General features: G+C 44.9%; 1 protein-coding gene and 1 pseudogene across 1 annotated transcript; one reads left to right on the top strand and one right to left on the bottom strand.

Annotated features, from left to right (window-relative positions):
* The first annotated feature begins 16,401 nt into the window (after positions 1–16,401).
* Positions 16,402–17,794, top strand: LOC119352763 (putative 12-oxophytodienoate reductase 5). The gene is made up of 2 exons (XM_037619344.1): positions 16,402–17,002; positions 17,131–17,794. Exons 1-2 carry the CDS (start codon positions 16,423–16,425, stop codon positions 17,712–17,714), a joined length of 1,164 nt encoding a protein of 387 aa, XP_037475241.1. The 5' UTR covers positions 16,402–16,422; the 3' UTR covers positions 17,715–17,794.
* Positions 17,795–17,986: 192 nt separating this feature from the next.
* On the bottom strand, positions 17,987–22,522 carry LOC119357420 (annotated as a pseudogene).
* Between the last annotated feature and the right edge of the window lie 34 nt (positions 22,523–22,556).

Below are 22,556 nucleotides of genomic sequence, written 5' to 3'. Positions count from 1 at the left end.
TGACTAGAGGGATGTCTATCTGAGTGGGAGTTCATAAGATGAACTTAATTATCCTGAACATAGTCAAAAGACCTTTTGCAAATTATGTCGTAGCTCGCGCTTTAGTTCTACTGTTTTAGATATGTTCCTAGAGAAAATATAGTTGAAAGTTGATAGTAGCAATTATGCGGATAGTAGAAAGCTTATGTCCTTAATGGACCGCTTAGTGTGCTGAACCCCAAACGTCGTTTGTGGATGTTGCGAACATCGGACATACACGTTTTGATAACTACGTGATAGTTCAGTTAAATGGTTTAAGTAGAGGCACCAAAGACGTTTTCGAAACGTCGCGGAACATATGAGATGTTTCGAGGGCTGAAATTAGGATTTCAGGCTCGTGCCCACGTCAAGAGGTATAAGACCTCCGACGATTTTCTTAGCCTGCAGACTAAGGAGAAAAGCTCAATTGTTGTGCTTGTGCTCAGATTGTCTGAATACAACAATCGCTTGAATCGAGTGGGAGTTGATCTTCCAGATGAAATAGTGATGGTTCTCCGAAGTCATTACCACCGAGCTGCTAGAGCTTCGTGATGAACTATAACATATCAGGGATAAATAAGATGATCCTTGAGGTATTCACGATGTTTGACACCGCGAAAGTAGAAATCAATAAGGAGCATCAATTGTTGATGGTTGGTGAAACCACTAGTTTCAAGAAGGGCAAGTGCAACAAGGGATACTTCATGAAACGGCAAATCAGCTGCTGCACCAGTGAAGAAACCCGAGGTTGAACCCAAACCCGAGACTAAGTGCTTCTGTAATAAGGGGAACAACCACTGGAGCAGCATTACCCTAGATACTTGGTAGATGAGAAGGCTGGCAAGGTCGATAGAAGTATATTGGATATACATTATGTTAATGTGTACTTTACTAGTACTCCTAGTAGCACCAGGGTATTGGATACCGGTTCGGTTGCTAAGTGTTAGTAACTCGAAATAAAAGCTACGGAATAAACGGAGACTAGCTAAAGGTGAGCTGACGATATATGTTGGAAGTGTTTCCAAGGTTGATATGATCAAGCATCGCACGCTCCCTCTACCACCGAGATTGGTGTTTGCGTTGAGCATAGACATGATTGGATTATGTCTATCGCAATACGGTTATTCATTTAAGGAGAATAATGGTTACTCTATTTTTGAATAATACCTTCAATGGTCTTGCACCTAAAATGAATGGTTCATTGAATCTCGATCGTAGTGATACACATTTTCATGCCAAAAGATATAAGATAGTAATGATAGTACCACTTACTTGTGGCACTGCCATGTAAGTCATAATGGTATAAAACGCATGAAGAAGCTCCATGTTGATGGATCTTTGGACTCACTCGTTTTTGAAAAGTTTGAGACATGCGAACCATGTCTATTGGTGTATATGCATGAAGAAACTCCATGCAAATGGATCGTTCGGACTCACTTGATTTTGAATCACTTGAGATATGCAAATCATACCACATGGGCAAGATGACTGAAAAGCCTCATTTTCAGTAAGATGGAACAAGATAGCAACTTGTTGGAAGTAACACATTTTGATGTGTGCAGTCGAATGAGTGCTGAGGCATGCAGTGAATATCATTATGTTCTTACTTCACAGATGATTCGAGTAAATGTTGAGAATATTTTCTTGATGAAACACAAGTCTGAATTATTGAATGGTTCAAGTAATTTCAGAGTGAAGTAGAAGATCATTGTGACAAGAGGATAAAATGTCTATGATATGATCATAGAGATGAATATCTGAGTTACGAGTTTTGGCACACAATTAAGACATTGTGGAAATTGTTTCGCAATTAATACCGCCTGGAACACCATAGTGTGATGGTGTGTCCGAACATCATAGTTGCACCCTATTGGATATGGTGCGTACCATGATGTCTCTTATCGAATTACCACTATCGTTCATGGGTTAGGCATTAGAGACAACCACATTCACTTTAAAATAGGGCACCACGTAATTCCGATGAGATGACACCGTATGAATTATGGTTTAGAGAAACCTAAGTTGTCGTTTCTTAAAGGTTTGGGGCTGCGACGCTTATGTGAAAAAGTTTCAGGATTAAGCTCGAACCCAAAGCGGATAAAATACATCTTCATAGGACACCCAAAACAGTTGGGTATACCTCCTAATTCAGATCCGAAAGCAATATGAATTGTTTCTAGAATCGGGTCCTTTCTCGAGGAAAGGTTTCTCTCGAAAGAGTTGAGTGGGAGGATGGTGGAGACTTGATGAGGTTATTGAACCGTCTCTTCAACTAGTGTGTGGCAGGGCACAGGAAGTTGTTCCTGTGGCACCTACACCAATTGAAGTGGAAGCTTATGATATTGATCATGAAACTTCGGATCAAGTCACTACCAAACCTCGTAGGACGACAAGGACACGTACTACTTCGGAGTGGTAAGGTGATCCTGTCTTGGAAGTCATGTTGCTAGACAACAATGAACCTACGAGCTATGGAGAAGCGATGGTGGGCCCGGATTCCGATAAATGGCTCGAGGCCATAAAATCCGAGAACGGATCCATGGACTTTGGTGGACTTGCCCGATGATCGGCAAGCCATTAAGATAAATGGATCTTTAAGAAGAAGACGGACGTGGATGGTAATGTCACCATCCATGAAGCTCGACTTGTGGCAAAAAGTTTTTCACAAGTTCAAGGAGTTGACTACGATGAGATTTTCTCATCCGTAGCGATGCTTAAGTCCGTCGGATTCATGTTAGCATTAGCTGTATTTATGAAATCTGGCAGATGGATATCAAAACGAGTTTCCTTACCAGTTTTCGTGAGGAAAGGTTGTATGTAATACAATCAGAAAGTTTTTTGTCGATCCTAAGGATGCTAAAAGGTATGCTAGCTCCAGCGATCCTTCTAAGGACTGGAGTGAGCATCTCGGAGTTGGAATGTATGCTTTGATGATGATCAAAGATTTTGGATTTATACAAAGTTTATAAGAAACTTGTATTTCCAAAGAAGTGAGTGGGAGCACTATAGAATTTCTGATGAGTATATGTTGTTGACATATTGATGATCAGAGATGATGTAGAATTTCTAGAAAGCATATAGGGTTATTTGAAAGGTGTTTTTCAATAGAAAACCTGGATTAAGCTACTTGAACATTGAGCATCAAGATCTATAAGGATAGATCAAAATGCTTAATAATACTTTCAAATGAGCACATACCTTGACATGATCTTGAAGGTGTTCAAGATGGACCAGTCAAAGAAGGAGTTCTTCCCTGAGTTGTAAGGTACGAAGTTAAGACTTAAAGCTCGACCACGGCAGAAAAGAGAGAAAGGACGAAGGTCGTCCCCTATGCTTTAGACGTAGGCTCTACAGTATGCTATGCTGTGTACCGCACCGAGAGTGTGCCTTGCCATGAGTCAGTCAAGGGGTACAAGAGTGATCCATGAATGGATCATAGGACAGCGGTCAAAGTTATCCTTAGTAACTAGTGGACTAAGGAATTTTCTCGATTATGGAGGTGGTAAAAGAGTTCGTCGTAAAGGGTTACGTCGATGCAAGCTTAACACCTATCCGGATAGCTCTGAGTAGAGATACCGGATACGTATAATGGAGCAACAATTTAGAATAGCTCCAAGTAGAACAGTTATTTGGAATAGCTCCAAATAGAGCATGGTAGCTACATCTAGGAGATGACATAGAGATTTGTAAAGCACACACGGATCTGAAAGGTTCAGACCTGTTGACTAAAACCTCTCTCACAAGCAACATGATCAAACATAAAACTCATTGAGTGTTAATCACATAGTGATGTGAACTAGACTACTGACTCTAGTAAACTCTTGGGTATTAGTCACATGGCGATGTGACCTGTGAGTGTTAATCACATGGCGATGTGAACTAGATTATTGACTCTAGTGCAAGTGGGAGACTGTTGGAAATATGCCCTAGAGGCAATAATAAAAGTATTATTATTATATTTCCTTGTTCATGATAATTGTCTTTTATTCATGCTATAACTGTATTATCCGGAAATCGTAATACACGTGTGAATACATAGACCTCAATATGTCCCTAGTGAGCCTCTAGTTGACTAGCTCGTTGTGATCAACAGATAGTCATGGTTTCCTGGCTATGGACATTGGATGTCGTTGATAACGGGATCACATCATTAGGAGAATGATGTGATGGACAAGACCCAATCCTAAGACTAGCACAAAAGATCGAGTAGTTCATTTGCTAGAGCTTTGCCTATGTCAAGTATCTCTTCCTTTGACCATGAGATCGTGTAACTCCTGGATACCGTAGGAGTGCTTTGAGTGTATCAAACGTCACAACGTAACTGGGTGACTATAAAGGTGCACTACAGGTATCTCCGAAAGTGTCTATTGTTTTATGCGGATCGAGACTGGGATTTGTCACTCCGTGTAAACGGAGAGGTATCTCTGGGCCCACTCGGTAGGACATCATCATATGCGCAATGTGACCAAGGAGTTGATCACGGGATGATGTGTTACGGAACGAGTAAAGTGACTTGCCGGTAACGAGATTGAACAAGGTATTGGTATACCGACGATCGAATCTCGGGCAAGTAAAATACCGCTAGACAAAGGGAATTGAATACGGGATCGATTGAGTCCTTGACATCGTGGTTCATCCGATGAGATCATCGTGGAACATGTGGGAGCCAACATGGGTATCCAGATCCCGCTGTTGGTTATTGACCGGAGAACGTCTCGGTCATGTCTGCATGTCTCCCGAACCCGTAGGGTCTACACACTTAAGGTTCGATGACGCTAGGGTTATAAAGGAAGCTTGTATGTGGTTACCGAATGTTGTTCGGAGTCCCGGATGAGATCCCGGACGTCACGAGGAGTTCCGGAATGGTCCGGAGGTAAAGATTTATATATAGGAAGTCCTGTTTCGGCCATCGGGACAAGTTTCGGGGTCATCGGTATTGTACCGGGACCACCGGGTGGGGCCACCTGCCCCGGGGGGCCACATGGGCTGTAGGGGGTGCGCCTTGGCCTACATGGGCCTAGGGCACCAGCCCCAAGAGGCCCATGCGCCTAGGGAACCCTAGAGGGAAGAGTCCTCGAGGGGGAAGGCACCTCCGAGGTGCCTTGGGGAGGATGGACTCCTCCCCCCCTCTTGGCCGCACCCCTTTCTTGGAGTAGGGGGCAAGGCTGCGCCTCCCCCCTCTCCCCTGCCCCTATATATAGTGGAGGGGAGGGAGGGCATCCACACCTGAGCCCTTGGCGCCTCCCTCCCTCCCGTGACACCTCCTCCTCTCCCGTAGGTGCTTGGCGAAGCCCTGCAGGATTGCCACGCTCCTCCATCACCACCACGCCGTTGTGCTGCTGCTAGATGGAGTCTTCCTCAACCTCTCCCTCTCTCCTTGCTGGATCAAGGCATGGGAGACGTCACCGGGCTGTATGTGTGTTGAACGCGGAGGTGCCGTCCGTTCGGCACTTGATCATCGGTGATTTGAATCACGACGAGTATGACTCCATCAACCCCGTTCACTTGAACGCTTCCGCTTAGCGATCTACAAGGGTATGTAGATGCACTCTCTTTCTACTCGTTGCTGGTCTCTCCATAGATAGATCTTGGTGTTACGTAGGAAATTTTTTGAATTTCTGCTACGTTCCCCAACAGTGGCATCATGAGCTAGGTCTATTGCGTAGATTCTTTGCACGAGTAGAACACAAAGTAGTTGTGGGCGTTGATGTTGTTCAATATGCTTACCGTTACTAGTCCAATCTTGTTTCGACGGTATTGTGGGATGAAGCGGCCCGGACCGACCTTACACGTACTCTTACGTGAGACAGGTTCCACCGATTGACATGCACTTGGTGCATAAGGTGGCTAGCGGGTGCCAGTCTCTCCCACTTTAGTCGGAACGGATTCGATGAAAAGGGTCCTTATGAAGGGTAAATAGCAATTGGCATATCACGTTGTGGTCTTGCATAGGTAAGAAACGTTCTTGCTAGAAACCCATAGCAGCCACGTAAAACATGCAACAACAATTAGAGGACGTCTAACTTGTTTTTGCAGGGTATGCTATGTGATGTGATATGGCCAAGAAGAATGTGATGAATGATATGTGATGTATGAGATCGATCATGTTCTTGTAATAGGATTCACGACTTGCATGTCGATGAGTATGACAACCGGCAGGAGCCATAGGAGTTGTCTTTATTTATTGTATGACCTGCGTGTCATTGAAGAACGCCATGTAAACTACTTTACTTTATTGCTAAACGCGTTAGTCATAGAAGTAGAAGTAGTCGTTGGCGTGACAACTTCATGAAGACACGATGATGGAGATCATGATGATGGAGATCATGGTGTCGTGCCGGTGACGATGATGATCATGGAGCCCCGAAGATGAAGATCAAAAGGAGAAAAATGATATTGGCCATATCATGTCACTATTTGATTGCATGTGATGTTTATCATGTTTATGCATCTTGTTTGCTTAGGACGACGGTAGTAAATAAGATGATCCCTTACAAAATTTCAAGAAGTGTTCTCCCCTAACTGTGCACCGTTGCTACGGTTCGTCGCTTCTAAGCACCATGTGATGATTGGGTGTGATGGATTCTTACGTTCACATACAACGGGTGTAAGACAGTTTTACACAGCGAAAACACTTAGGGTTAACTTGACGAGCCTAGCATGTGCAGACATGGCCTCGGAACATGGAGACCGAAAGGTCGAGCATGAGTCGTATGGTAGATACGATCAACATGAAGATGTTCACCGATGATGACTAGTCCGTCTCACGTGATGATCGGACACGGCCTAGTTGACTCGGATCATGTGATCACTTAGATGACCAGAGGGATGTCTATCTAAGTGGGAGTTCATAAGATGAACTTAATTATCCTGAAATAGTCAAAAGACCTTTTGCAAATTATGTCGTAAGCTCGCGCTTTAGTTCCACTGTTTAGATATGTTCCTAGAGAAAATATAGTTGAAAGTTGATAGTAGCGATTATGCGATCAGTAGAAAGCATATGTCCTTAATGCACCGCTCAGTGTGCTGAACCCCAACGTCGTTTGTCGATGTTGCGAACATCGGACATACACGTTTTGATAACTACGTGATAGTTCAATTAAATGGTTTAAGTAGAGGCACCAAAGACGTTTTCGAAACGTCGCGGAACATATGAGATGTTTCGAGGGCTAAAATTGGGATTTCAGGCTCGTGCCCACGTCAAGAGGTATAAGACCTCCGACGATTTTCTTAGCCTGCAAACTAAGGGAGAAAAGCTAAATCGTTGAGCTTGTGCTCAGATTGTCTGAGCACAACAATCACTTGAATCGAGTGGGAGTTGATCCTCCAGATGAGATAGTGATGTTTCCCCAAAGTCATTGCCATCAAGCTGCTAGAGCTTCGTGATTAACTATAACATATCAGGGATAGATATGATGATCCTTGAAATATTCATGATGTTTGACACCGCGAAAGTAGAAATCAAGAAGGAGCATCAATTGTTGATGGTTGGTGAAACCACTAGTTTCAAGAAGGGCAAGGGAACAAAGGGATACTTCATGAAACGGCAATTCAGCTGCTGCTCTAGTGAAGAAACCCAAGGTTGAACCCAAACCCGAGACTAAGTGCTTCTGTAATAAGGGGAACAACCACTGGAGCAGCATTACCCTAGATACTTGGTAGATGAGAAGGCTGGCAAGGTCGATAGAAGTATATTGGATATACATTATGTTAATGTGTACTTTACTAGTACTCCTAGTAGCACCAGGGTATTGGATACCGGTTCGGTTGCTAAGTGTTAGTAACTCGAAATAAAAGCTACGGAATAAAAGGAGACTAGCTAAAGGTGAGCTGACGATATATGTTGGAAGTGTTTCCAAGGTTGATATGATCAAGCATCGCACGCTCCCTCTACCACCGAGATTGGTGTTTGCGTTGAGCATAGACATGATTGGATTATGTCTATCGCAATACGGTTATTCATTTAAGGAGAATAATGGTTACTCTATTTTTGAATAATACCTTCAATGGTCTTGCACCTAAAGGAATGGTTTATTGAATCTCGGTCGTAGTGATACACATTTTCATGCCAAAAGATATAAGATAGTAATGATAGTACCACTTACTTGTGGCACTGCCATGTAAGTCATAATGGTATAAAACGCATGAAGAAGCTCCATGTTGATGGATCTTTGGACTCACTCGTTTTTGAAAAGTTTGAGACATGCGAACCATGTCTATTGGTGTATATGCATGAAGAAACTCCATGCAAATGGATCGTTCGGACTCACTTGATTTTGAATCACTTGAGATATGCAAATCATACCACATGGGCAAGATGACTGAAAAGCCTCATTTCAGTAAGATGGAAGAAGATAGCAACTTGTTGGAAGTAACACATTTTGATGTGTGCAGTAGAATGAGTGCTGAGGCATGCAGTGAATATCATTATGTTCTTACTTCACAGATGATTCGAGTAAATGTTGAGTATATTTACTTGATGAAACACAAGTCTGAATTATTGAATGGTTCAAGTAATTTCAGAGTGAAGTAGCAGATCATTGTGACAAGAGGATAAAATGTCTATGATATGATCATAGAGATGAATATCTAAGTTACGAGTTTTGGCACACAATTAAGACATTGTGGAAATTGTTTCGCAATTAATACCGCCTGGAACACCATAATGTGATGGTGTGTCCGAACATCATAGTTGCACCCTATTGGATATGGTGCGTACCATGATGTCTCTTATCGAATTACCACTATCGTTCATGGGTTAGGCATTAGAGACAACCACATTCACTTTAAATAGGGCACCACGTAATTCCGATGAGATGACACCGTATGAATTATGGTTTAGAGAAACCTAAGTTGTCGTTTCTTAAAAGTTTGTGGCTGCGACGCTTATATGAAAAAGTTTCAGGTTGATAAGCTCGAACCCAAAGCGGATAAAATGCATCTTCATAGGAAACCCAAAACAGTTGGGTATACCTCCTAATTCAGATCCGAAAGCAATATGGATTGTTTCTAGAATCGGGTCCTTTCTCGAGGAAAAGTTTCTCTCAAAAGAATTGAGTGGGAGGATGGTGGAGACTTGATGAGGTTATTGAACCGTCTCTTCAACTAGTGTGTGACAGGGCACAGGGAGTAGTTCCTGTGGCACCTACACCAATTGAAGTGGAAGCTTATGATATTGATCATGAAACTTCGGATCAAGTCACTCCCAAACCTCGTAGGATGACAAGGATGCGTACTACTTCAGAGTGGTACGTAATCCTGTCTTGAAGGTCATGTTGCTAGACAACAATGAACCTACGAGCTATGAAGAAGCGATGGTGGGCCCGGATTCCGATAAATGGCTTGAGGCCATAAAATCCGAGAGAGGATCCATGTATGAAAACAAAGTGTAGACTTTGGCAGAACGGCTCGATGGTCGTAAGGCTAATGAGTACAGATGGATTTCAAAAGGAAGACGGACAATGATGGTAAATGTCACCATTAAGAAAGCTCGACTTGTCGTTAAGATGTTTTCCGACAAGTTCAAGGAGTTGACTACGATGAGATTTTCTCACTCGTAGCGATGCTAAGAGTCTGTTGGAATTATATTAGCGATTACTGCATTATTTATGAAATCTTGCAGATAGGATGTCAAAACATTGTTTCCTCGACAATTTTAATGAGGAAAGGTTGTATGTGATACAACCGGAAGGTTTTGTCAATCCCGAAAGATGCTAATAAGTATGCAAAGCTCCAGCAATCCTTCTAAGGACTGGAGTGAGCATCTCGGAGTTGGAATGTATGCTTTGATGATGATCAAAAATTTTGGGTTTGTACAAAGTTTATGAGAAACTTGTATTTCCAAAGAAGTGAGTGGGAGCACTATAGAATTTCTGATGAGTATATGTTGTTGACATATTGTTGATCAGAAATGACGTAGAATTTCTGGAAAGCATATAGGGTTATTTTGAAAGTGTTTTTCAATGGAAAGCATGGATTAAGCTACTTGAACATTGAGCATCAAGATCTATAAGGATAGATCAAAATGCTTAATAATACTTTCAAATGAGCACATACCTTGACATGATCTTGAAGGTGTTCAAGATGGACCATTCAAAGAAGGAGTTCTTGCCTGAGTTGTAAGGTACGAAGTTAAGACTTAAAGCTCGACCACGGCAGAATAGAGAGAAAGGACGAAGGTCGTCCCCTATGCTTAAGACGTAGGCTCTTCAGTATGCTATGCTGTGTACCGCACCTGAAGTGTGCCTTGCCATGAGTCAGTCAAGGGGTACAAGAGTGATCCAAGAATGGCTCACAGGACAGCGGTCAAAGTTATCATTAGTAACTAGTGGACTAAGGAATTTTCTTGATTATGGAGGTGGTAAAAGAGTTCGTCGTAAAGGTTACGACGATGCAAGCTTGACACCTATCCGGATAGCTCTGAGTAGAGAGACCAGATACATATAATGGACCAATAATTTAGAATAGCTCCAAGTAGAACAGTTGTTTGGAATAGCTCCAAATAGAGCGTGGTAGCTGCATCTAGGAGATGACATAGAGATTTGTAAAGCACACACGGATCTGAAAGGTTCAGACCCGTTGACTAAAACCTCTCTCACAAGCAACATGATCAAACATAAAACTCATTGAGTGTTAATCACATAGTGATGTGAACTAGACTACTGACTCTAGTAAACTCTTGGGTATTAGTCACATGGCGATGTGACCTGTGAGTGTTAATCACATGGCGATGTGAACTAGATTATTGACTCTAGTGCAAGTGGGAGACTGTTGGAAATATGCCCTAGAGGCAATAATAAAAGTATTATTATTATATTTCCTTGTTCATGATAATTGTCTTTTATTCATGCTATAACTGTATTATCCGGAAATCGTAATACACGTGTGAATACATAGACCTCAATATGTCCCTAGTGAGCCTCTAGTTGACTAGCTCGTTGTGATCAACAGATAGTCATGGTTTCCTGGCTATGGACATTGGATGTCGTTGATAACGGGATCACATCATTAGGAGAATGATGTGATGGACAAGACCCAATCCTAAGACTAGCACAAAAGATCGAGTAGTTCATTTGCTAGAGCTTTGCCTATGTCAAGTATCTCTTCCTTTGACCATGAGATCGTGTAACTCCTGGATACCGTAGGAGTGCTTTGAGTGTATCAAACGTCACAACGTAACTGGGTGACTATAAAGGTGCACTACAGGTATCTCCGAAAGTGTCTATTGTTTTATGCGGATCGAGACTGGGATTTGTCACTCCGTGTAAACGGAGAGGTATCTCTGGGCCCACTCGGTAGGACATCATCATATGCGCAATGTGACCAAGGAGTTGATCACGGGATGATGTGTTACGGAACGAGTAAAGTGACTTGCCGGTAACGAGATTGAACAAGGTATTGGTATACCGACGATCGAATCTCGGGCAAGTAAAATACCGCTAGACAAAGGGAATTGTATACGGGATCGATTGAGTCCTTGACATCGTGGTTCATCCGATGAGATCATCGTGGAACATATGGGAGCCATCATGGGTATCCAGATCCCGCTGTTGGTTATTGACCGGAGAACGTCTCGGTCATGTCTGCATGTCTCCCGAACCCGTAGGGTCTACACACTTAAGGTTCGATGACGCTAGGGTTATAAAGGAAGCTTGTATGTGGTTACCGAATGTTGTTCGGAGTCCCGGATGAGATCCCGGACGTCACGAGGAGTTCCGGAATGGTCCGGAGGTAAAGATTTATATATAGGAAGTCCTGTTTCGGCCATCGGGACAAGTTTCGGGGTCATCGGTATTGTACCGGGACCACCGGAAGGGTCCCGGGGGCCCACCGGGTGGGGCCACCTGCCCCGGGGGGCCACATGGGCTGTAGGGGGTGCGCCTTGGCCTACATGGGCCAAGGGCACCAGCCCCTAGAGGCCCATGCGCCAAGATAAAGGAAAAAGGGAAGAGTCCTAAAAGGGGAAGGCACCTCCGAGGTGCCTTGGGGAGGATGGACTCCTCCCCCCTCCTTAGCCGCACCCCTTGCTTGGAGTAGGGGGCAAGGCTGCGCCTCCCCCCTCTCCCCTGCCCCTATATATAGTGGAGGGGAGGGAGGGCATCCATACCTGAGCCCCTGGCGCCTCCCTCCCTCCCGTGACACCTCCTCCTCTCCCGTAGGTGCTTGGCGAAGCCCTGCAGGATTGCCACGCTCCTCCATCACCACCATGCCGTTGTGCTGCTGCTGGATGGAGTCTTCCTCAACCTCTCCCTCTCTCCTTGCTGGATCAAGGCGTGGGAGACGTCACCGGGCTGTACGTGTGTTGAACGCGGAGGTGCCGTCCGTTCGGCACTTGATCATCGGTGATCTGAATCACGACGAGTACGACTCCATCAACCCCGTTCACTTGAACGCTTCCGCTTAGCGATCTACAAGGGTATGTAGATCCAAACTCTCCTCCTCCTTCTACTCGTTGCTGGTCTCTCCATAGATAGATCTTGGTGATACGCGTAGGAAAATTTTGAATTTCTGCTACGTTCCCCAACACTTGCTAGAGTGTTTTAGAGTATATGAATCTAGTAAAGAACTTGGAAGAGGTTTCATAAGTAAATAACATGCAAGGCAGGTTGTCGTACCACTTATTCGACACAATTTTTTTGAAAAGATCATGCAGCACAAAACTGTTGTCATGCACCAATTCGCAAAATTGTAGGGTCGCCCGTGCCTGCCTAGGAGTCATGCTAACATGAGCCTTGACATACTTGATATCATACAGACATAACTGATTACAAGACTGGTTCATGAAGCCATTATTTTTTTATTGTCCATATATTATATTTTTTTGTAATCACTTATTGATTTACCAAAGAAAACATAAGTTTATTCAGCAAGTAGAAGATGGGACAGTTAAGGTGGGTTTCGAGGAATGATGTTTGGTAAGAGTACATATCTAGTGCAAACCGTACATTCAACGGAAACATGGAAACTTGATCCGCTGTCGTTGGATTGGAAATGTGCGCTGCGAGATGGGAGTACGTACAAATTGCAAATTGGACCCCGCAATAATTTTGTACTTCGGTACAGAAGCATGCCGAGGCTGAGTCGTCTCATACCTTTCCCCATGGCGGCATCCAATCCCGATCGAGTTCCTACCATGGGAAGCTAGGGTTAGGAGACAATGCTTCCCTCCAGCAGGACCCCCTCGTTCCGCTCTGGGCCAGCAAGCGGCTAAATCCTCTCTGGTGATTGTCCCGCCAGCAGTGACAGTCCTCCTCCGAGCGTTTCGTGGTGGGCCTGCGGTCAGCGAGCGGCGCAGCTGATTCCTCTCCGGCGATTGTCCGGCCAACCGTGTCAGTACTCGTCCGAGCGTTCCCCAACGACGTCGTGCTGGATCTAGGTCCCCAGGTATGAGGATGTCTAGTGTCCATGTTTTCTGCTTTCCCCTGTTCTCCTCCCGTGGCTCATCTAGTGGTTCCCTCTTCCCTAGATTGGGCTAGATTTGCAAAGCAAATAGACGAGGGGACAAGGTCGTAGCTAATTGGGTTGTCTCCTCTAGGATCATCACATCCTTTGAAGGAAGTAGGAGAGGGAACGAAGTAGTGGCATATTGTCAGCAGATGCAGATGTTGGTCTTGAAGAAATTGGGAAGGTATAATTTATTTTCTCCTAATTAAGTGTTATATACGTCTATGACTATATGTGCCTAGAGTGTGTGCTCTGTGCGACCGTGGTCTAATGAAAATTGATATATGTCTATGAACTGCTACTACTACTGCCTAGATGGAATTTAGATGATGATAAGTATGTGAATTTAGAAAACTCGAGTGGTGTCTAGGGCTTGTACGTGCTTCTGCAAATTTGCTAGATTAATTTATGTGTGTGTGCTACTGCTAGTAGTGTGATTGACAGCGAGAAAAAGAATGTGTGCCATTGGTACTAATCCTATTGACAGTGAACTGGTACTGCTAGTGCCATATTTACATCATTTTTTGGCTGAAAACATTCATGTGTAGTTTAAATACATGTGGAATAGATTAACTTACAACCCAGTCATTTCATTTAAGTCAACATGTGGAATAGATGATTGAACTTATATAATCAGCAAATTATATATGAAACCCATTTAAATACATTGTTTAAACTATTGAAAATAGTAATTTCAGTTAAAATTCTGTGTAGAGTAGCCATCTGCAGCAAAGACACAATCGAGTCATTTAGAGTTACAAAACCTCCAACCGTGAAACTTGCAGCCCAAACAAACACACCCTTAATGCAGCAACAAGGAACTCTTATGGCGATAGAATTGTGTGTAGTACGATGGGGAATAAGAAAGATGTTGGAACTGGTTGAACATAGAAAATTGTAGAAATGATGTTTGCCATTAGGTTTAGTTTCTATTGCTATTGATTAGTGAAGTGAGCTGAGATTAGGTATTGCAATTAGTTTCTATTGCCTGACCGATTCAACTCTTCTTTCAGGTTGCTTGGTGGCAAGATTTCTGCAAGTTATTAGGACTAATAGTACTGCATTGGTTTTTTCTTCTCCTAGTGCACTAGAACTAGGTGTTGAATGACTGATGTACAAATCCGCAGATTTGCCATCACTGTTAATTACTGTTTTCGGACCATTATCTTAACTGATGTACTTATGTATTGAAGTGATGCATTATTGAATTTGACTGACTCATATTGGTGCTACATAATCAGCACTATGTGCAACTGAACTGTTTGATTTACTTTAATTTGTTCTAGGCAATGGTTCCGGTTGTTAGAATGTGCTATGTAAAGTGCAAGTGTTTGGTCGTGGTTTCGGCTGTTGTATTGAGTCGTTTGCTTTACTTAAATTTACTAGGAACTGGGCAGAGTTCTCTTTTTCAGGGGTAGAGTTCTGTTGGACAGAGTTCTAATTCTACTCCTAGCATCTTTGTATTGAACTGTTTGCTTTACTTGCCTATGGCAGAATTGTGTTGAGAGAGTGTACTGTTGTTTTGTTTACCCAAATGGGGCGTTTGCTGATATAATATCAAAAATTTTACTTGCTTACCCCGTGTTGATTGCAACTAGTTTCACACCGCTGGTACAAAACGTCTACGTGGAGACATGGGGCGACGATGCTAGCTTTGATGACTTGTAAACACCGAGGGGTTATGTGCAAAATATCATTGCAACCCAGCGGGCGTTTATTTGCAAATAGCAAGTAGCAATGATGGATGGATCTAGTCCATACACACAGGATCCAACAGCCTGTGCTCAGGTTTCCAAGCTTCCACTGAAAATGTGATTTCCACCTGATATTGTCTCGTTTGGTAAAAGAATGGAAGGTTGGACGAAGCACTCCGCCTGTCAGGAAATTGAACACTATCCTTTCTTATAAGTAGTAGAGAAATCACTTATTGGTTTACCAAAAAAACCATAAGTTTATCGGTAAGTCAATAAAAGGCGAGACAGTAAGACGGGTTTCAAGGAATCATGCTTGGCAAAGAATTTAAGGTTGGAAGAAGCACTCCGGCTGGCAGGAAACGAAACACTATTCTTTTTTAAGTAGTGGAGAAGTAATAATAAGTAGTAGAGATATTAGTTCTGTCTTAAGCCAAACTTTCTAAAGTTTGATATAATTTATGGGTGTGGCTAGATCTCAGTTGACTGAGACTTAACCAAGTCTCAGTTAAGTGATAGTATATAAGATAGAAAAAGGCAAAACTAGAAAGAAATTTTTTGTATGAATTTTCATGCAAGATCAAAAGAATATAGTATCGACTGAGACTTAGCAAAAGTGATAATTTATATAGAAATATAATAATATCTGCAATACCAGATAAATATAATAAGGGCAATACATTTTATGATGGATCAAATGCTATTGAGTGAATGTTGCAATTTTTCTATAAATGTGGTCATACTTAAAAAAAATAAACTTAGAGAAAAACTAATATGTGAAAAAAAAAACCCGGAGGGAGTACTATTTTTGTGGGCACAAGCTCTGCGTGCTCAGTTAAGCAGAAACTAACATTTTTTGAGCGTGTCAATCAAGTAGGCCTAGTGTCAATGTTGAGAAGAGGCTTGGTTTCAGCGTGGATGTTTTATGCCAACATCGACAGGGTTTGATGCATGACGGTGACCTGATAGGATAATTGGTCATGGATGACGCATCACCATCGATGCTGCAAGTTGCAGCTGCATAATTTTGACACATGATCCTAGCAGCCTCCACCTTTCTTGACCAGATGTGTCACTTAGCCGCCACTACAGTCGCCACCCGCCACTCTCTTCTCCCCTTCCCTGGCCACATGATCCACAGTCCTCACCTTACTCAAATGGGAACTAGTATGGATACGACGTGGACAGTCTGAATCTCACACCATTTTTACATATTATATACACTCTCACAGATGCCATGGCGTGTGCAGTGTGCTGTATAAATTAATGGATGCCTCCACCTCCATCGCCCATCTCCATTGATCAATCTCACGAGCTCGCCGCGATGGAGCGGCAGGCCGAGTCCAAGCCCATCCCGCTGATGACGCCGTACAAGATGGGCACGTCCCTCGACCTCGCCCACCGGGTGGTGCTGGCCCCGCTGACGCGGCAGCGCTCCTACGGCAACGTGCCGCAGCCGCACGCCGCCGTGTACTACGGGCAGCGCGCCACGCCCGGCGGCATGCTCATCACGGAGGCCACGGGGGTCTCCGACACGGCGCAGGGGTACACGGACACCCCGGGCGTCTGGACGGCCGAGCAGGCGGACGCGTGGCGGCCCGTCGTCGACGCCGTGCACGCCAAGGGCGCCCTCTTCTTCTGCCAGCTCTGGCACGTCGGCCGCGTGTCGAAGTACGGGTTCCAGCCCGGCGGCGCCGCGCCCGTGTCGAGCACCGAGCGGATGGTCGGCCCGCAGGTCAGGCACGACGGCTCCACCGAGGAGTTCTCGCCGCCCAGGAGGCTGGCGGTGGAGGAGATCCCCGTGATCGTCGACGACTTCAGGAAAGCTGCACGGAACGCCATCAACGCCGGTACGTAGTACATGAGAACATATTGTACCCTGCTTTCCTCTGCTTTTCATTTTACACTCTGCTTTCCTCTGCTTTACATTTCAACTCTTTGTTAACACTCTGCTTTGCTCTGCACATCGACGGGCCAGGCTTCGACGGTGTGGAGATCCACGGCGGCAACGGGTACCTCATCGAGCAGTTCCTCAAAGACAGTGCCAACGACCGTGAGGACGGCTACGGCGGCAGCCTGGAGAACCGGTGCCGCTTCGCGCTTGAGGTGGTGGACGCCGTCGCCAAGGAGGTGGGCGCCCACCGCGTGGGCATCCGCCTCTCGCCCTTCATGGACTACATGGACTGCCACGACTCCGACCCACATGCTCTTGGCCTCCACATGGCCACGAAGCTCAACGACCACAGCATCCTCTACCTCCACATGATCGAGCCCCGGATGGCCCTCGTTGACGGCCGGAGGGTGGTCCCGCACCGGCTGCTGCCCTATAGAGAGGCCTTCAAGGGCACCTTCATCGCTAATGGAGGGTATGATCGGGAGGAGGGGGACAAGGCGGTCGCCTCGGGGTACGCCGACCTTGTCTCCTTTGGGCGGCTCTTCCTGGCGAATCCAGACCTGCCGAAGAGGCTAGAGCTCAACGCACCACTTAACAAGTACAATAGGATGACGTTCTACATCTCCGATCCCGTTGTCGGCTACACCGACTACCCGTTTCTTCCTTGATGCGTCATTGAACCATGAATAATGATTGCTCCATATATTGCCATGTGAAATTCAAATGGAACCTTTTCTTTTTCTCGGCTCTTCCCTTTTCCCGACATGTACAATGTGGCTTTCTTATGTACAATTTTTCCGGCTGTATAGAAGTCGCAAAATTCCGAGTGTTTAAGTTTTGAAAGATTAAATTTGAAAATATTGAAAGATCAAGTTTCAAATTTTCAAATTCCAAAAGTTTGAAAGTGTCAAATTATTGTTGGAAAATCCCAAGGCCTGGCATTTGTATAATTTGATTTTACCGGACAATTTAGATGACCCTTGTAGCCTATATGCAATATGCTAGAAAGATATTGTAGTTTTACTATCCATTTCTTAGCAATACATACAGCTCATTTATTCCTGTTCCAGGTATACATTGGTGTTGTCTGCACCAACACAACACAAACTCTCCTTCGCAAACTACAAATTCATAACCGGAAATCAGAAATAGCAGTTTTTGCATCTAACCCTATGGAGAAATAATGCTTCATGTAATCTCTCACAAGAGTTTCCCTATACAATGGTTTGTTCTCTTCAGACAACAGCTCCTTGATTGGACCATAAATCCTCGTCGAGGCTGGATGGAAATGCGTGCTGAAGAAGAATGCGATCGACACCCTAGGGGCAGCGTTCTTCGCCAACACCCTATGCTCCACACTCCTGAACCCGTCATTGGAGATCAGCTACACATTTTTTTTAACAAAATACATATAGTTCAAAATGATCAAGCACACTGCTTATTTGTTAAACAAAGGATTTAGGGTTGGATGGACACGATATATATACCTGTAAGAGATCGCCGATGTTCACAATGAATGCTCCTGGTGTGGGCGTGACATCTACCCACCGGTCCTCGTTGAAGGTCTGTAGTCCGCCGACTTCATCTTGGAGGAGTATGGTCAGGAAGCCGGCGTCTGAATGCCGGCTTGTCCCGGTTGCGAGTTCAGGCTGAGGGCAGGGAGGGTAATAGTGGCAGATTAAGATCTGTCCTTGGTCGCACTCCATTTCTGTTAGGTAACTTGGTTTGAGCCCAAGAGCTTCGGAGAGCAACTCAAACAAAGTCTTTCCCAATTTATTAACTTGCTCGGTATATTCAATCAGTGCATCCCTGCAAATCAACATTTTAGTCCCAATAAATCAGATCAAGAGTGATTCCTCACTAGTGCCGAGTGATTTTTTATAGAGCATCTTTTTGCTGTGAGTTTTCAGGAAAAAAAGATGTTCAAGAGAAAGTAAAGAAATTTTGACTCCTCGGAATAAAAATATTTTCTATAGAAAGTAATTTCGTTGCAGAACTTATCCCTGGTCATTTTGTCAATAACCAAGGAAGAATTCACATTAACAACAATACATACTCCATACTCAATACCAACTAGCGCGAAAGCCGTTGCGCGTTAGCGCATCCGTTTTCTTGCTCGGGAACGAGGGGACTAAAAAAATTGTCAAAAGCCATCTTTCTCTTTAACTAACTAAGTATTCTTAAAAATATGTATGTCTATGAGGTATTTTGACTTAATGGGAAGTAGGCATCTCATTCATAGGCAAGAGCAAGCGGCCTGAAGGCATGAACTGAAGGCAGGCAAGAAGGCATTAAATGGCTTTTAAGGATTCAGTGTAAAGATGCGGAGTACATTATCTTTCTTTCTATAAAAATACATATGTGAGTTCATCAAAGATCAATCCAACTGCCTGGTTGCTTGAGGTCAATTTGTATGTTTGTCTGTATCTCGACTAATCCACCTACTAGGTTGCTTCGGGAGATCAGCTTGTACGTTCGTTTGTGTCTCTCGATTAAAAGCATCGGCAAATCAAGTCGTACAAGTATATGCCGGAATGTATTTCGTGTATGGGGTTGTGCCGACAGATTAATGCACCGGGAGGGCTGCGCAAGGCGCGAGCAGTCGAGTACGCCATGGTTAATCTCGCAGGGCTCCTCGGGGCGACATGCCATCTTGCCGTCGTATTGGTGCTCCTTGTATCTTGGGAAGTTGGCAGAGGGAGGCAGCTGCCGATTTTTTGTCGAAATAGACCACCGGCCGAACGGAATTGTCAAAAAAGACTCCTTCCGGATGAAAGTGACAAAAAGGACCCCCTCGACCGTGGCGGCAGGCGCGCCAGGTGACACGTGGCACCTGCCGCCACGGCGCGAGGCGGCAGGCCCTGCCGCCACGGCGTCAGGCGGCACGCTGCGCAAAACGGGATACGACGTTGGCGACAGAACGGGCTGGCCTGGTGGGTCCCTGCCGCCTCAGGGGCTGGCGGCAGCCCTGGACATGTGCTGCTGCAGCGGCGTCGTTCCAAAAGAGTTAAAGGCTAGGGAACGGAACCAGTTCAGTCAAGTGTATCTACCAACTATATCTACCTAGCGGCCTGGGCTTTGATCAAAAGGAGTCCAACATGAAACGGCTTCAAATCGGTCTCTCTGATTCTATGTGAACCAAAGGCGAGAGCAGTGGTACGTTTAGGCTGCAGGGCTACCTAACTCGAGACGCTTCTTTCCAGGACTTTTCGCTTTGACTGGGACATTGTAAAATGGATCTGTCCGAACGGAGTCAATGGCGCTAGATCTTTAACTCTTTTGGAAAACGACGCCGCTGCAGCAGCGCATGTCCAGGGCCGCCGCCAGCCCCTGAGGCGGCCGGGCCCAGCTGCTACAGGGCTGCCGCCAGCCCCTTGAGGCGGCAGGGACCCACCAGGCCAGTCCGTTCCGTCGCCAGCGCCGTATCCCGTTTTACGCAGCTTGCCGCCTGACGTCGTGGCGGCAGGGCCTGCCGCCTCGCGCCGTGGCGGCATGTGTCACATGTCGCCTGGCGCGCCTGCCGCCACGGTCGAGGGGGTCCTTTTTGTCATTTTCATCTGGGAGGGGTCTTTTTTGACAATTTCATTCGTCAGGTGGTCTATTTTGACAAAAATTCGGCAGCTGCCTGGTGGAGGCGGGCAGGCCGCGTCAGGATTCCGGCGAGGTGCGGGGCGTTGTGAAACGACCAAGAGAAATTACATATCTATCCTTGAGTTAAAATTAAAACCGAAGCATAATAACCGTTGGATCGACTTAATACTACCCACTAACTTCGGTAGTATAATGCACCATAAAAAATCTCAAAAATAATGATTGCAAATAGTATCTCTCATTGAGAAAATCAGACAATAGATAATCAATACTAAATCAGTAAATTTTATCAACCCACTATGGTTCAACAAGAGGTACTCCCTCCATTCCGAATTACTTGTCGCAAATATGGATGTACCTAGATATATTTTAGTTCTAGATACATCCATTTTTACGACGAGTAATTTGGAACGGAGAGAGTATTTGTTAATGTGAATATAAATATAAGATGTTTTTGCAGTTTATCGGCCGCACTCACCGGCAGGTCTCCGGCATGTCGCCGACGTTGGGCGGGTCAGGGGTCACGCGACTCGTAGAGGTCGAAGTTGCACTGGTACTTGACCGGCTTGACGGGGTCACGCGAGTAGAGCCGCGCCTTCTCGGTGCCCTCGCCGCCGTCGGCCGCGTGGAACGCCCGCACCGCGTCCGTCGCCGCGGCCATCACCGCCTCCGGCACGCCATGGCCCGTCACCTGGAAGAACCCGCACCCTGCCGCGGCCAGGCGGACGGTCCCAAGGTCGATCACTGGGATGGCCCCTGGGTCTTCTTGGCGGCCTACGAGGACGGTGGTGTCCTGTTTGTCGTGGTGGCCTTCAGGGACGCGGAAGATGCGGGGGACGTGCGTGAGGCCGGAGGCGACGAGGCCGGTGACGCATTTTGGGATGAGAATCTCAGCGTACACATGGATATTCTTTTTCAAAATTAAACGATGTGACCATAAATTATAAAAACTATACTTATACTAGGTAATTGCTCGTGCGTTGCAACGGGGCATAAATATTCTAATGGTTCAGTACAATCATGGCAAATATATACCTTTACAATCCTCATGCACATCTTGCCAAATCATGTCTTGTTCATAAACATTTAGCTAGAAAGCAAATATAAGATGTAATGCATCCTTCGGTCCCATTTTTATATGGACAGAACATGAACGGGCAATGAAACCCCAAGATTGAGTTCTACTCCCTCTACAACAAGATATGTTTTGACTCTACGATAATGTCAAAAAATATCTTATATTATGTTACAGAGGGAATAGTTGCTTGTGTTTTTCGAACACCAACACATACATAATCATATTGTCATCTACCTCGCTTGGGAGATGAAGTGTATTGTATGTCTAATTTGCAAGTGAAACAATTGTTACCTGCACAAGAGATGTCATATTAAATTTCTCATTTACAAAAATAATGAAAGATGCATGCAATGATCACTCTAAATACAGAGTAGTACAACATGATGTTATGTGGTCCAGCTTCCACCCATGTCACCTTGCTCTTCGATGACGATCGAGTCTCTGGAGACGAAATCCCATCAGCAGCGCCCATGGCATATGATCACAATTTACAGGTTATACATTAACATATACCAACATACTGGAATGTATGGAAATCTGGACATTAGTGCATGCCTTGAATCATTGACTGTCTTGAGCTTGTACTCCTTAACTGTTTCACCACCTGAATCTGTACTTCCCCTTTATAATTTCTCATGTACAACATCAGCATGATCTGAGAAGATAAGCACTGTCCACTACCGCAGGATTGCTATTATCTGAATTCTAATTGGAGTCACATGCTCTCGCTGTCCTGTCTTGCTCTTGCAGCAGTAGCTGCTGCTGCCGCCTTTTTATTGGTGATCTCTCTGCTTTGTTACCACGCATAAGCACAATTAGAAAGCTGATGTGATGGTTGCTA

Source organism: Triticum dicoccoides, chromosome 2A (genome assembly GCF_002162155.2).
Source record: "Triticum dicoccoides isolate Atlit2015 ecotype Zavitan chromosome 2A, WEW_v2.0, whole genome shotgun sequence".
NCBI lineage: Eukaryota > Viridiplantae > Streptophyta > Magnoliopsida > Poales > Poaceae > Triticum > Triticum dicoccoides.
Note: the sequence above shows the minus strand (reverse complement) of the source record. Positions and strands in the feature narration are given on the sequence as shown.

Bases quoted from the DNA above. Each gene is read 5' to 3' on its own strand.
- LOC119352763 (XM_037619344.1), top strand. From the start codon at position 16,423: ATGCCTCCACCTCCATCGCCCATCTCCATTGATCAATCTCACGAGCTC. The intron at 17,003-17,130 runs GTACGTAGTACA...TCGACGGGCCAG, and splicing joins ACGGAACGCCATCAACGCCG to GCTTCGACGGTGTGGAGATC.